The sequence below is a fragment of the Martes martes genome, assembly GCF_963455335.1.
Source record: "Martes martes genome assembly, chromosome: 15".
Taxonomy (NCBI): Eukaryota; Metazoa; Chordata; class Mammalia; order Carnivora; family Mustelidae; genus Martes; species Martes martes.
The window spans coordinates 47727730-47742814 of record NC_137903.1 but is presented as its reverse complement, the minus strand read 5'-3'; the positions used below and the strand labels follow the sequence as shown (position 1 = coordinate 47742814).

Here is a 15085-nt window from a genome sequence, read left to right as displayed (position 1 = left end):
AACCCCACCACCCTCTCCCTACCCCCCTCCCTGTGGCCTCCCTCAGTTTGTTTTGTGAGATTAAGAGTCTCTTATGGATTGTCTCCCTCCCAATCCCAATTTGTTTCATTTATTCCTTTCCTACCTCCCCAGACCCCCCACGTTACCTCTCAACTTCCTCGTGTCAGGGAGAGCATATGATAATTGTCTTTCTCTGATTGACTTATTTCGCTAAGCATAATACCCTCTAGTTCCATCCACGTTGTCCCAAATGGCAAGATTTCATTTCTTTTGATGGCTGCATAGTTAATTTTCCTCTTATATTCCATGGCTCTTAATATACATTTGAGAAAATTGTACGCATTTGATAAATACTTATTGATGATTGTAAATTTCTCTTGAAAGGAAAAATGTGGATGTATTTATAAATTAAAAATGGCCATTTTCTGTAAAGTGTTTCATTTCCTTTAAGGGTTAATTCTTTCATTCCATTATTTTAAAAAGTTGCCATTGGAGGGTAATTTTAGGACTTTCATTATAAGAGTCTTTTGTTTTCACATTGGTATAAGAAAAAAAATGAGAAAGCTATAGAGAAGGCTGACCTCTCAAGAATTTCTGTGTGGGGAATTACTAAGGCATGGAAGTCCATAAGCCATTTTTCTCCATTTATTTTTTTGTATATTTTCAACAAGCTGTACTTCTGCTTAGTGAAAGTTGGCAAATTTTTTTAGTACTAGGCCAGATTCCATTCTCATCAACTCAGAGTTCATAGGACTTATTGAAGTCTAAATTTACCCTAGATGGCCTAGTGTGTTGGGGGCTCACTTTGCCTCAAAACAGTCTTTAAGAATAGTAAATTTTAGGGCATCTGGGTGGCTCAGTCCTTAAGCGTCTGCCTTCAGATCCTGGGATGGAGCCCTGCATGGAGCTCCTCCCTGCTCAGCGGGGAGCCTGCTTCTCCCTCTCCCACTCCCCCTGCTTGTGTTCCCTCTCCTGCTGTCACTCTTTAAAAAAAATTTTTTAAAAATTAAAGTTAAAAATTAAATTAAAATTAATTAAAAATTAACATTAAAATTAATAAAAATAAAAAGATAAAGATAAAAATTTAGAATTAAAAATATTAATTTTATAACAAATCCCTATAATACATATCCTAGTTTTAGAAAACAGCTTTAATAGTTTTAGTCTGATTAGAACAGTAACATATCTGTGAACGATGCTGGCATACCAGTATGCCTTTCTTTGTTCGAACATAATTTTGTGGTATTTAGTCAGACAATCAGATCTTTACACTTGGAGCAAATGCCTTCTTCCTTTGAAATTTAAGATTTCTGTGTTTCGTCGCTGGAATAACTTGTAAACTTGTTTGTTTACAAGTAGCAATTGATAAGTGGGAGGAGATTTTCAAATGGGTAACAATGAGATATTTTTCTTCCTTCATTATATTCCTGTGCTTGGTCAGGGTTTTTGTGTTTTTGTTTTTTTTTTTCTTTCACAAACTCTTTAGAATTACGATGCTTCGGTCTACTATGCATCTTTGTCTTTTTGTTCACTGATGTATCCAAGGGCCTGGAACAGTGCTTGGCTCATAATAGGACCCAAATATTTGTTGAATGAGAGAATGGTCTCTTGTTCGGCTCGTGGGCAGCTCTAGTATGCATCTTGCTTTTTTACTTCCCAGATACATTCGGAGGTTTAGCCACTATCCACTAGATTTTGACTCATCCACTGACTCTGTGTTATAGTAGGACATTATTTATAGTGACACCTGTGCTTTGTGATGGTAAGAGGGAAAGTACTTACAGACTGACACACTGTAGAGACAGAAAGTAGATTAGTGGTTGCCTGGAGCTGGCATTGGAGGTGAGAACAGAAAGTGGCTGCAGAGGGGCCGTAGGGATCTATTTGGGCGAAGGAAATGCTCTGAAACTGGGTTGTGGTAATAGTTGCACGGCTCTATAACTTATTAAAAATCACTGAGTTGCTGGAGTGAGTGAATTTACAGTATGTAAACTGTATTTCAGTAAAATTGTTAAAAAAACAAAACCAGGTTGGGAGTCTAAAAATTTTTGGAAAAACTGGAAAACTAGCATGATGTAATTATTTATTTCTTACTTTAGGTATGACTTGTTGCTATAGATAACTCATTTGCCTCAAACCAATTTTCTTGTGAAGTATTTCAGGACAGAGAGATGTTCATTTATTCTCTGGAAAAATACTTTCTTTGTGATATTATCTTGGAATAGATAAGGCTTTCAATGTAAAACATCTTGTTACATCTAATTTCTTAATTCTCCTTTATAGAAATAATCCAAGGCTAGCAAGATGAATAGATGTAAATTACTCCACATTGCTGGTAGTTTATTTACATTTGGCTACAAAATTAGGACATCCTATTTTTCTTTCCATTGCCTTTCTGAAAGATTATCTCACTTAGATTGCTTTGTTTTCATTTTCATAAGCAAATTATTTATGGATTCTCACTGATGTATTATCCTCCCCCTCCCATCCTCCACCACCTTTTGTTTTTGTTTTTGTTTTTGGTTAGGAGATTATTTGTATTTTAAAATTACTTGCTGGGTGAAAGAAATTTTTCCATGAAACTAGTATTTTTTTATTCCGTATGTCTCCCCTCCCCAGCAGTACAGCCCCTTTAAAAATTCGACTCTGTCCTGAACAATTATTTATAAAAGCTTTCCCACAAGTCTAATAAAAGCCAAATAGTTTAAAGATCTAATTAAGTTTATTGAGATCGGTTAACTCTAAAGTCCAAAGATGTCAAGCATTGGCAAGGACGTGAGGACCTAGAGACATTGTAATTAAAAGGCACTTGTATTTTAAGAATGAATAGAGGTGGCTTGATTTCTCATCAGTTAGATCATTGTGCAGTTATTCTGTGGCTTGAAACTATTAGATGATAATAGTTGTTATTGTTACTCTTATAATATTTAATGCTAGCTGTATGTCAGACACTGTTCTAAAGACTTTCTTTAAGGCACTCATTTGATTCTGATAAGAATCCTATGAAGTAAGGATTACTACTATCCTCATTTAACAGATAAAGGAAAATAGGTCACACAGAACTCATCCAGGGTCACACAGCTAGAAAATCCGGGCAGGCAGGCATGGCTCATCATTACCATACCAAAGTCAAAAGACAACTTTTCTTTTCTTCTTTTTTCAAAAGCAAAAAAACAAAAAAACTTCATCCTGAAAGGGTTAAGAAATATGTAGTATAAGAAAATAAGAACTAATACTCTGCTGCTAGGTGGAGAAATATGTTCTTCCATTTCCTTTTTTATTTTTACTTTTTCCTTGTTTCCATTTGTATTTTTATGTTTCTGTTATTTATAAATTTATATTTTTATGTCCTTATGTTACTTTCCATTGTTACTTTTATGACTCAGTGTTATTCTCAGTGACTGACTTGCTCTGTTTACTCATAATTTTTCATACTATGCTAGGCTGATAGTTGAAACAGTATTACTTGAATTTAGTCAGAAATCTTTTATCAGGATTTCTTTTATGTGTCTGACAGTTTAATCAGTTGTCCACTGGGATTGGTTGAACATTTCTGTGGCAACTCCTCAAGCGTTACCTGTTGCTTAAAAGGTCTGAAGTGTAGGGGCACCTGGATGGCTCAGTGGGTTAAAGCCTCTGCCTTCAGCTTGGGTCATGGTCCCAGGGTCCTGGGATTGAGCCCCACATCGGGCTCTCTGCCCAGCAGAGAGCCTGCTTCCTTTCCTCTCTCTGTCTGCCTCTCTGCCTACTTGTGATCTCTGTCTTTCAAATAAATAAATAAAATATTTAAAAAAAAAAAAAGGTCTGAAGTGTAATCACACCTCTCATTTCTATCTATGTTTTGAGAAATCTGTATTATTGTAATTCCAAAGGTGAATTTCACGTAAGAATGCTTATGCTTGTTGGTTAAATGGTGATGTAAGTATCAATATAAATAAGCAAAAGTATTTTAATAAATTGATCTCTGTTGAATTAAACTGACCATACAATAAATGATCTCACAGTATGGATGTATTTTGAGGAAAAGTTCAAGATACTATTTTTTTAAATCATTCATTCCCATTCCTTTGTTTTTATTTTATTTTTTAGGATTTTGGCCCCTAACAGTAATTATCAAGATGTTGAGACCCTCTATAACTTCCTAATCAAGTATGAGGTATGAGAAATATTTTTAAATGTTTATCATATTTCCACCATAAGCAAGTTTTACTATAAATAAACATGATAGAGGTCTAAAACCATCAGAATGCTATTTAACTGGCATTTGCTTTAAATTTTCAAAGGCCACGGAAGTCTGTCAAAGACAGATTAAACTTTTTCTTTCATTCATAAAATAAAAACATAAGAGTCCTATAATAACACACTTTCTCCAGCACAGAATTGTTTCTCATTAGGGGTGCGGTTGGCATTTCGGGAACGGGTCATTTCTCCATTGTGTGGAACACTGCAGGCGTTCACATCGCTGCTCCTCACATACTAAATCCCAATATCTGAGTCAGTGTGACAACCGAAAATATCCTTCTGCCCCACTCAGCTCACAGACCGAGGGGGCCCCTAGGGAGAAAGAGCCACCTCGGTTTGAGAACCAGCGATTAGTGAAAAGGAAAGCTATCATTCCTCTTCCTCTGTAGCTGTAGCATACACCCTTGGTGTGAGAGCTGAGGGCTGCGGTGAGGCTCTGGTGTGTTTTGTGACTGAACTTGGGAGCTCTCCTCATCAGCACTGAGTGAGGGAGAGTATTCTATTCTATTCTGTTCTATTCTAATTTTAGTTTTTCAGTGTTCCAAGATTCATTGTTTATGCATCACACTCAGTGCTCCATGCCATAGGTGCCCTCCTTAATACCCACCACCAGGCTCACCCATCGCCCCACTCAGAACCCTCAGTTTGTTTCTCAGAGTCCACAGTCTCTCATGGTTTGTCTCCCCCTCCGATTTCCTCCAACTCGCTCCTCCTCTCCATCTCCCAGTGTCCTCCGTGTTATTCCTTATGCTCCACAAGTAGGTGAAACCATACGGTAATTGACTCTCTCTGCTTGACTTACTTCAGTCAGCGGAATCTCCTCCAGTCAGGGAGAGCATTCTGTTGAACTTCAGTTTCTCTTCCCATGTACCTGTATGTTCTTTCTTTTCAAGTGCGTGCGCGTGCATGTGTGCACGCGTGTGTGTGTGTGTGTGTATGTGTGTGTTGTAAGTTTTTAAATGCTCCAAATGAAGGAATGTGACATATATTCAGGTCTCACATTTCTTATGAGTCCAACTTCTTTTTTTTTTTTTTTTAAGATTTTATTTGTTTGACAGCGAGAGAGGGAACACAAGCAGGGGGAGTGGGAGAGGGAGAAGCAGGCTTCCCGCCGAGCAGGGAGCCCCATGCGGGCTTGATCCCAGGACCCAAAGACAGACGCTTAACAACTGAGCCACCCAGGCACCCCTGGAGTCCAACTTTTAAAAATATATTCACTTTTATTTCTGGTTTGTCCTTTATATATGTCTTTGTATGTAACATCTGACATTAAGAACACAGACTGGGGTCAAACTACCTGTGTTCAAATGTTGGGTCTACCCCTTTTCAACTGTATGGTATGCTCTTAGAAGAGTTACTTAGTTCTCTTTGTCTCAGTTTCTTCAACTGTAAAATGGGAATAACATCAGTAGATAAATAATAGATATTTTTAAAAGAATAAATAGTTTAATGTACCTGAAGTGTTCCAAACAGTACCAGACACAGAGCTAAGGGTTCAGTAGTGTGACCTTGTTTATGGAGTGAGTAGTGTTTATGTGTGCTTTTTAGAAAATCAGCCTTAATACTGTATTGACCACATGATGTGTTTATTAAGAGGATTTCTTTGGGGATGATTTATATGGTTATTATATCATACTTTTCAAATTTTAAATGGAGCCATTAATTCTAACAAAAATATATTTGTGGAAACAATAGGGCAATTTTAAAATCACATATCCTGGAAAAACCTGGGACATAGGTCTTTTTTAAGTTTAGCACTTCCTATTGCTGGGAGTACTGGGAGAAATGCCTACGTCATTATGTATAAGACTATGTGGCTCTGATTCCCAGATTTTAAAAATCCTTTCTCTTAGCAGCACTTACCCCCTATACCAGTTACTACAGTGGAGGGATTTCTCACATCATAAACATCACATTTGAGATCATCTAAATCTTTTAAGATGTTTAGCTATTTTATTTTTATTTTTAATTTTTTAAAAGATTTTATTTATTTATTTGAGAAAGAGAAAGAGAGAGAGAGCACAAGCTGAGGGAGTACCAGAGGGAAAGGGAAAAGCAGGCTCCCTGCCAAGCAGGGACTCAAATGCGGGACTTGATCCCAGAACACCGGGATCATGACCCAAGCTGAAGGTAGACTCTTAACTGACCGAGCCACCCAGGCGCTCCTGTTGAGCTGTTTTAATACTCAACTTTTGCCTTTTGTTCTTGAATTTTTAAGGATTAAAACCAGTATAGCCATCTCTAGTATGTGGCATTCATCATAAACAGTTCAACAAAGAATTGAGGACACCAGTTCCATAGTCAGCTCTATAGTCATACCTCTGTTTACTGACAAAGGCATCTTTTAGCTTTTTTTTCCCCTGGGAGTTAAAATTGGACATAGAAATGATGCTTAACAGTGTAATTTTAAATGTCCCAAGATGAGTGGTTAAAAATGTATCGAAACTGATGAATATGATGAAAAGAGATATTTCAGGCTAGAACCTGTAATATATATCATGAATTTGTGCTTCAGTTTTCCTTTATTAATAGTAAATTAGCTGCCTACTTTTTAAGTCATGTGCTGTGATCTGGAGTTGTACAGTCCTAACCTGCTGAGCCACCCAGGCCCCCCCCCCCTTTTTTAAGATTTTATTTATTTATTTGACCGAGAGAAAGATCATAAGTAGGCAGAGAGGCAGACAGAGAGAGGGCGGGGGGAAGCAGGCTCCCTGCTGAGCAGAGAGCCCGATGTGGGGCTCGGTCCCAGGACCGTGAGATCATGACCTGAGCCGAAGGCAGAGGCCTATTGGAACTGTACAATCCTTATACCTCAACTGTGCTCTGGGACAAATGTCTGAATGTATGTGGGTGATTGCTTTTAAAACTAAAGCTACATCTCGATACTTTTTTCTTCTAAAAATCTAAAAGCCCAAGGAACTATTTTGTATTCATATTTTTTATTCACATCAGGTTCAAAACCACTTCTTTAGCTGATTTTTTCTCAACAGTTGATGGAGAACAGATTATTTCCTTCATCCTTTGATCAAACATCAGCAAGGTTGTTGACATTTGCCAGCCTTAAGTTTGCATACATTATAAGTCCTGGCATATTGGGACAATAGCAAAAATATCAGAGTCTCGTTGACATGAGAGATCACACAAAGAAAAAGGAATTGGACTGTTTGACATGTATATGGCATGTATATGTAAATGTATATCTTAAACATTTTTAGAAGATCTTTTATATTATCTTTTTTTTAAAAAAGATTTTATTTATGTATTTGACAGAGAGAGAGATCACAAATAGGCAGAACAGCAGGCAGAGAGAGGGGGGGAAGCAGGCTCCCTGCTGAGCAGAGATCCTGATGCAGGGCTCGATCCCAGGACCCTGAGATCATGACCTGAGCCAAAGGCAGAGGCTTAACCCATTGAGCCACCCAGGTGCCCCTAGAAGATCTTTTAATAAAAATTATAAAGTACCTAAAAATTAATTATAATTAAATACCAATTTATAGTCATTAAATCTAATATTAAATATTATATATAATTAACATAAACAAAACATAAACAAAATTTAAGATTATATAGATTTAAAATGTTGTATTTTAAAACTATGGGAGGATGGGGTGCTTGGGTGGCTCAGTCGGTTAAACGTTTGCCTTTGGTTCAGGTCATTATCCCTAGGTCCTGGGATTGAGTACTGCATTGGGCTTCCTGCTCAGTGGGGAACCTGCTTCTCCCTCTGCCTGCTGCTCCCCCTGCTTATGCTCTCTCTCTGACAGATAAATATATAAAATCTTAAAAAAATAAAAATAAAAACTATGGGGGCACCTTCGTGGCTCAGTTGGTTGAGTGTCTGTGCAACTCTTGGTTTTGGCTCAGGTCATGATCTCTGAGTCATGAGATCAAGCCCTGCAGTGGGCTTCTCACTCGGTATAGAGACTGCTTGGGATTCTCTCTCTCCCTCTCTCTCTGCACCTCCCTGTACTTGCACAGGCACATGAACTCTCCCTCTCTCTGAAACAAATAATCTTTTAAAAAAAAAAAACAGTATTTTTAACCTCTAGTTAATGAAACATTTTCTACACAATATGATAATTTCCTCACCAAAAAATTTATAACTTTAAATATTTTTTAAGTAAATTGAACAGAAGATAATCTCATTTAGTTTTCCATCACTAATTCAGAATTCATGAAAATTTAGGCACTTTGCTGTTTATCTGATAAAAAGATCTTCCCCTGCACATAAGTAGAATATAACCTAAATCAGTAGGAAGCCCCAAGAAATACAGGATTCCATCACTGTGTCCTCCACATGTGTGCCGTGGTGAGTCTTTGTATGATCAAGGACTTTTATACTTACAGTATTGTAAATTATATCTCTGAATTATATTATGAACTTAAACATATTAGTTAAAACCTTCAGACCTTGATAGTCTGAAAGACATACCTTTAGAAGATGTCTGCAAATAAAACTTTTTATAAAGTTAATATTTAAATAAAAGAGAAGGTTCATCAGTGATAATTTTTGCAAGGGTCAGCCATAGTATTCAAATGTTGTTAAAGTTGAGTGGTTAATTTTGTTTTTCAGCTTGAATTATTTCTAATGTTTAGGATATGAACAAGAGGTGGCTGCTTCTACTTTTAAAATAGTCTACCTGTATGACCCCAAATCTACTCTAGTCCTTTAAATATAGAGTAATTTCAACTTCTTAACATTTGCTTCTTTTAGAAAAGAAATACTGAATATGTGCTTTAGAAATCTTCTTAAACTCTAGGCTAATTGAAGCATGAATCTTTTGATGAGAGCCAGTAGGAGTAAAATTTAGTGTTGCATGGAGTACACATTTTTTTCTTTCCACTTGATCTACAGAGTGCTTATCTGCTTTGTTGTTATTCCCGTAACCCCAGAATCCTAGATCACTTCTGGTTCTATAAACAGATTAAGTTGTAACAAGAGGACTAGTACATTTACATACAGTTCAGTATTGTGTAAAACATTGCGATCACTAATTGTGATTGTTCTTTTGATGCGTTGTGATCACTGAACTCGTGATTGTTCTTTTTTGTAAACGCTAGAAACTTGACATTCTGCTCCCTCAGAATCTGGGTCATTCTACTTGTGCTCTTACTGCTCATTTGACTTCATACACATTTTTAGTAACTACATCTTGGTTCTTTTCAGGTAAATAGAAATGTCCAGTTCACTGCCCAGGAACTTTATGATTGTGTTTCACAGTCTGAGTATCGGTAAGTCCCATCTGTATTCTAGGTAATGCAGTTGTCATAAGCTTTTACTGTATATAGCACCACTTGGTGTGCTGGTGAAAAACTCTTTTTCGTGTCTGCACTATACTATGATTTTTTAATTATTTTATTTATGATTTTTTATTACACTATTTTTATTACACATACTATATTTAGTTCGTTATTAATGCATTATTATTTTTATTACATGTATTTTTAATTACATGTACTATATTTAGTATGTATTACATGTATTACTAATATATTAATAGTACTATTTATTAAAATAAATATTTTGTTACTACTACTGTTATTACTATAATATTTTTATTACTACTACACTATTTTTATTATTACTACACTATGATTTTTAATTATTAATTTATTATTATATTTCTTTATTAATATGAAATAGTTCATACATACCAGAAGAGCCGTGTGTGTGTGTGTGTGTGTGTGTATAAACATGGGTATAAGGTTTAAAGTGGTTCTCAATAGTTTTGGTCTCAAGGCTCCTTTATATTTTACAAAATTGTTGAAGACCCCAGAGACCTTTCTTCTGTGTGGGGTCATATCTATCTATATTTGCTATATTAGAAATTTCAAAATAATAACTAATCAATTGCATGTTAAGATAAGAAGCTTATAATTATGAAAATAATTTTTCCCAACAAAGAGTGAGATTCTATATTTTTGTAAATCTCTTGACATGTGGCTTCATAGAAGACAGATGGATTCTGATAGCTGCTTTTGAATTTAGTCTGTTTTCATAATCACATGTCATGTATGACTGGAAAACTATTGTACATTCTTGCAAGAATGAGATTGCAAAAGGCAAATTGTATCTTGGTCTTATGATGAAAATAGCTTTGACCTCTTTGACCTCACAGACCCTTTGAAAGACTTATTTTCCCCAGACCATGTTTTGAAGACACACTAGTACAAAGAATACTCGTGCCTGTCATTTATTGGACAGAATAGACCTTCACCCATCCCTGAGTGGATCCTTCCTTCCAGCTTCTCCTTAGAGATTTTGTGTTTATATTCTCATCTTTATGGGTATATGTGTCAATAAAAATATGTTGATTAATTTCACCTGCTTTTGTACTTAATGGTATCATATATATTCTTTTAAAAATAATTTAGTTTATAGCATTCATATGTAACAAGAAAGGGGGAAGCAGTATAAATCTGATTCTTTAATATACAGGGTGTACATGTGAAGCCCTCCAGTCCTGAGTGCAGGCAAACAAATTCATGAGGAACAAAAACCAACTTAAGGCTGTCAGTGTTGCCCTCCAGTCTCATACTCCCCATTCCCGTCATTCTTTTTTGACTCAACATCGAGATTCATCCATGTGGTGGCATGGTTTACATGTTGGTTTACAGTCAGTCCTGCTGTGACATGATCTATTCATTCCTAAATATCACCTCCGTGCTATGCAAAATCATGCCAGAGAAAGACACTTGGGAAAAATGGGTCTAAGGCACATCACTCAAAAACTTAAGAGATACATTAAAAAAGAAGGTAGGAACCTAATCAAAGTGGCATCAGTTTTACATGTTAAATGGCTAAAATAGAAATATGTAAATGTGACTATAAATCTGACCCTTTTTGTTGAAAAAGAACCAAAGTTTGCTTGTGGACGTGGCCCTTGGAATGGTTACAGCTTGTGGTCAGTGAGAGTGGTGGAAGGAAGGTTATCTGAAATTGGACGTAAAGTTGCAACACCCGAAGTGAATGATGTTCTGGTACCTGTTTAAAGTGTGTGCACATGTGTGTTTTGTGTATTCCTAAGTAGCTTGGTTGAGTTGGATAGTTTTCTCTGTTCCTCTGAAATTATATGTAAGAAAATGTGAAATTTGCATCATGCTTGAGTTGTTCTTTGATACATCAGTGGTATTGGAGCAAGTTCATGTGACGGTACTTCCACTGCCGTGTAATATGCCATTTCTGTCACTGAACCACAACTCATTAGCGACTTTTAACTTGCATATATATCTGTGTTGCTATAAAATTTTATGAGCAGGTACAGTGTTAACTATCAAGGTGCATCTGCTGTTAATCTAGACTGATAAATTTATTTGATGCCAAGACACAAGGATTGATAATTATGCACAAATGTTACTAAGTACAGCCATAAAAGCTCACTTACTCACTAGATTAAGTTTTTCCAAGAAAGTCTAAAACCATTGGGCATGCATAGTCTGTAATAGCTGGGGGTGAAAATGATTTTTTTACCTTAATCTTCAGACTGTCCATCAGTTATACTCTATTATGGATCTTTACAGATAGGCCACATTGAAAGGTTTGTGTACAAGAGATTTGTGTCAAAAATATAACATCTGGGGGCACCTGGGTGGCTCATTGGGTTAAAGCCTCTGCCTTCGGCTCGGGTCATGATCCCAGGGTCCTGGGATCGAGCCCCGCATCGGGCTCTCTGCTCAGCAGGGAGCCTGCTTCCTCCTCTCTCTCTGCCTGCCTCTCGGCCTACTTGTGATCTGTCAGTCAAATAAATGAAATCTTAAAAAATAAAAATAAAAAAAATAACATCTGTTGGGGCACCTGTGGGGCTTAGTTGGTTAAACGCCCAACTCTTGATTTCGATTAAAGTTATGATCTCATTGTCATGAAATCGAGTCCCACATTGGGCTCTGTTCTGGGCATGGAGCCTGCTAAAGATTCTCTCTCTCCCCCTGCCCAGCCCCCACTATCTTTCTCTACCCCCCACCAAATACATACATACATACATACATACATACAATAACATCTATCAAACTGAGTAATACATTAAAAAAAGTCATTCACCATGATCACATGGGATTTATTCCTGGGTTGTGAGAGTGGTTTAATATTTGCAAATCAACTTAATACATCACATCAGTAAGAGAAAGGATAAGAACCATATGGTTATTTCAATAAACACAGAAAAAGCAATTGACAAAGTTGACATCCATTCATGATAAAAACTTACAACAACGTAGGTTTAGAGGGAACATACCTCAACATGATAAAGGCTATCTGTGAAATACTACAGCTAATATCATCCTCAGTGGGGGAGAAACTGAGAGCTTTATCCCTGAGGTCAGGAACAAGACACTTATTTTTAAAGATTCTATTTATTTGAGAGAGAGAGAGAGCACTCAAGGATGAGCAGGCAGAGGGGGATGGGGAGCCAGATGCTGGCCTCCATCCCAGGACCCCAAGATCATGACTTGGGCTGAGGGCAGCTGCTTAACCGACTGAGCCAGGAACAAGGCACTTTTGTTAAATACAGTACATCGTACTGGAAGTCCTAGCCACAGCAGCCAGACAACAGAAAGAAATAAAAGTCATCTAAATCAGCAAGGAAGAAGCCAGACTTTCACTATATGTAGAAAACCCTGAAGATTCCACCAAAAAACTGCTAGAACTATTAGGTGAATTCAGCAAAGTCACAGGATACAAAATCAATATACAGAAATCTGTTGCATTTCTTTTTTTTTTTTTAAGAAGTTTTTTTTTTTTTTAAGATTTTATTTATTTATTTATTTGACAGATCACAGGTAGGCAGAGAGGCAGGCAGAGAGAAAGGAAGGAAAGCAAGCTCCCTGCTGAGCAGAGAGCCCGATGTGGAGCTCGATCCCAGGACCCTGGGATCATGATCTGAGCCGAAGGCAGAGGCTTAATCCATGGAGCCACCCAGGCGCCCCAATCTGTTGCATTTCTATACATTAATAAGGAAGCAGTAGGAAGAGAAATTAGGAAAATAATCCCATTTACAGTTGCACCAAAACCCATAAGGAATAAACCTAACCAAAGAGGTGATAGACCTGTACTCTGAAAACTATGCGACACCGGTGAAAGAAATTGAAGATGACACAAAGAAATGGAAAGGCACTCCATGCTAATGGGCTGGTATGATATTGTTCAAGTATCTATATTACCCAAAGCAGTCTACACTTTTAATGCAATCCCTAACAAAATACCAAGAGCATTTTTCACAGAGTTAGAACAAACAAAATTTGTATGGAAGCACAAAAGACCCCAGATAACCAAAGCAATCTTGAAAAAGAAAAGCAAAGCTGGAGGAATCCGTTTTGGACTTCAAGTTCTATCACAAAGCTGTAGTGATCCAGACAGTATGGTACCAGCACAGAAACAGACACATAAACCAATGTAACAGAATAGAAGACCCAGAAATGAACCTACAGCTATATGCTCAATTACTCTTCAAGAAAGCAGGAAAGAATGTGCAGTGGGAAAAAGTCTCATCAACAAATGGTGTTGGGAAAACTGGACCACTTTCTTACACTGTACATAAAAATACATTCAAAATGGATTAAAGACCTAAATTGAGACAGGAAGCCATAAATATCTGAGAAGAGAACACAGGCAGTAATTTCTCTGACATTGACCTTAGCGAATGTTTCTAGTTATGTCTCCTGAGGCAATGGAAATAAAAGGAAAAATAAATTATTGGGATGACATCAAAATAAGATTCTGACAGCAAAAGAAGCAATCAACAAAACTGGAAGGCAGCCTACTGAATGGGAAAAGATATTTGCAAATGACATACCCAATAATGTGTTAGTATCCAAAATATATAAAGAACTTAGAAAACTTAATACCCTCCCCCAAATAATCCAACTGAAAGATGGGCAGAAGAGATGAACAGACATTTCTCCAAAGAAGATGCCATCAAACATATGAAAAGATGCTCAACATCATTCAGGGAAGTGTAAATCAAAATTACAAGTTACCACCTCAACTGTCAGAATGGCTAAAATAAAAAATATAAGAAACAAATCAGGTGTTGATGAGGATGTGGAAAAAAAGCAACACTCGTGCACTGTTGGTTAGAATGGAAACTGGTGTAGGCACTGTGGAAAACAGTATGGAGATTCCTCAAAAAGTTAAAAATAGAACTACTGTATGATCCAGTAATCGCACTACTGGGTATTTACCCAAAGAATACAAGGTCACTAACTCAAAGGAAGGATACATGCACCCCTATGTTTATTGCAGCATTATTTACAATAGCCAAGTTATGGAAGCAGCCTCAGTGCCCATCAATAGATGAACAGATAATGGAACGGAACACCACAATGGAATATTACTCAGCCATCAAGAAGAGTGAAATTTTGTCATTTGCAATGCCATGGATGAAGCTAGAGAGTATATTAAGACTAAGTGAAATAAATCAGTCAAAGACAAATACCATATGATTTCGCTCATATGTGGAATTTAAGAAACAAAACAAATGAGCAAAGGGAAAAAGAGGCCAACCAAGAAACAGACTCTTGCCTATAGAGAACAAACTGATGGTCACCAGAGGGGAGGTGGGTGGGAGGATGGCTGAAATATGTGATGGGGACGAAGGAGGGCACTTGTTGTGATGAGCACTGGGTGATGTATGGAAATGTTGAATCACTAAATTGTTCATCTGAAACTAATATTACACTGTAGGTTAGCTAACTGGAATCAAAATTAAAACTTAAAATATATAATGTCTGTCAATCTTGGCCAGTATTTTTGAGTTGGGCAGTTAACTAGCCAAGCCACCCAGGCATCCCAACCTTAGCCATATTTGTGAATGTAGAGAAGGCTCACTTGGTAGAGTGGATAACTTGG

At 37.0% G+C, this 15085-nt stretch overlaps 1 protein-coding gene across 2 annotated transcripts in view; it reads left to right on the top strand.

Annotated features, from left to right (window-relative positions):
• The window catches only part of SWT1 (SWT1 RNA endoribonuclease homolog), a 100051-nt gene that overhangs the window by 76290 nt on the left and 8676 nt on the right, over positions 1-15085 (top strand). Inside the window, exons 17-18 of one of the 2 annotated variants that reach the window (XM_080824191.1) lie at positions 4090-4156; positions 9410-9474. In XM_080824191.1, coding sequence (XP_080680317.1) covers positions 4090-4156; positions 9410-9474 — 132 coding nt within the window. The remainder of the gene's footprint in view (positions 1-4089; positions 4157-9409; positions 9475-15085) is intronic. The other variant, XR_013967995.1, reaches the window with a different exon arrangement.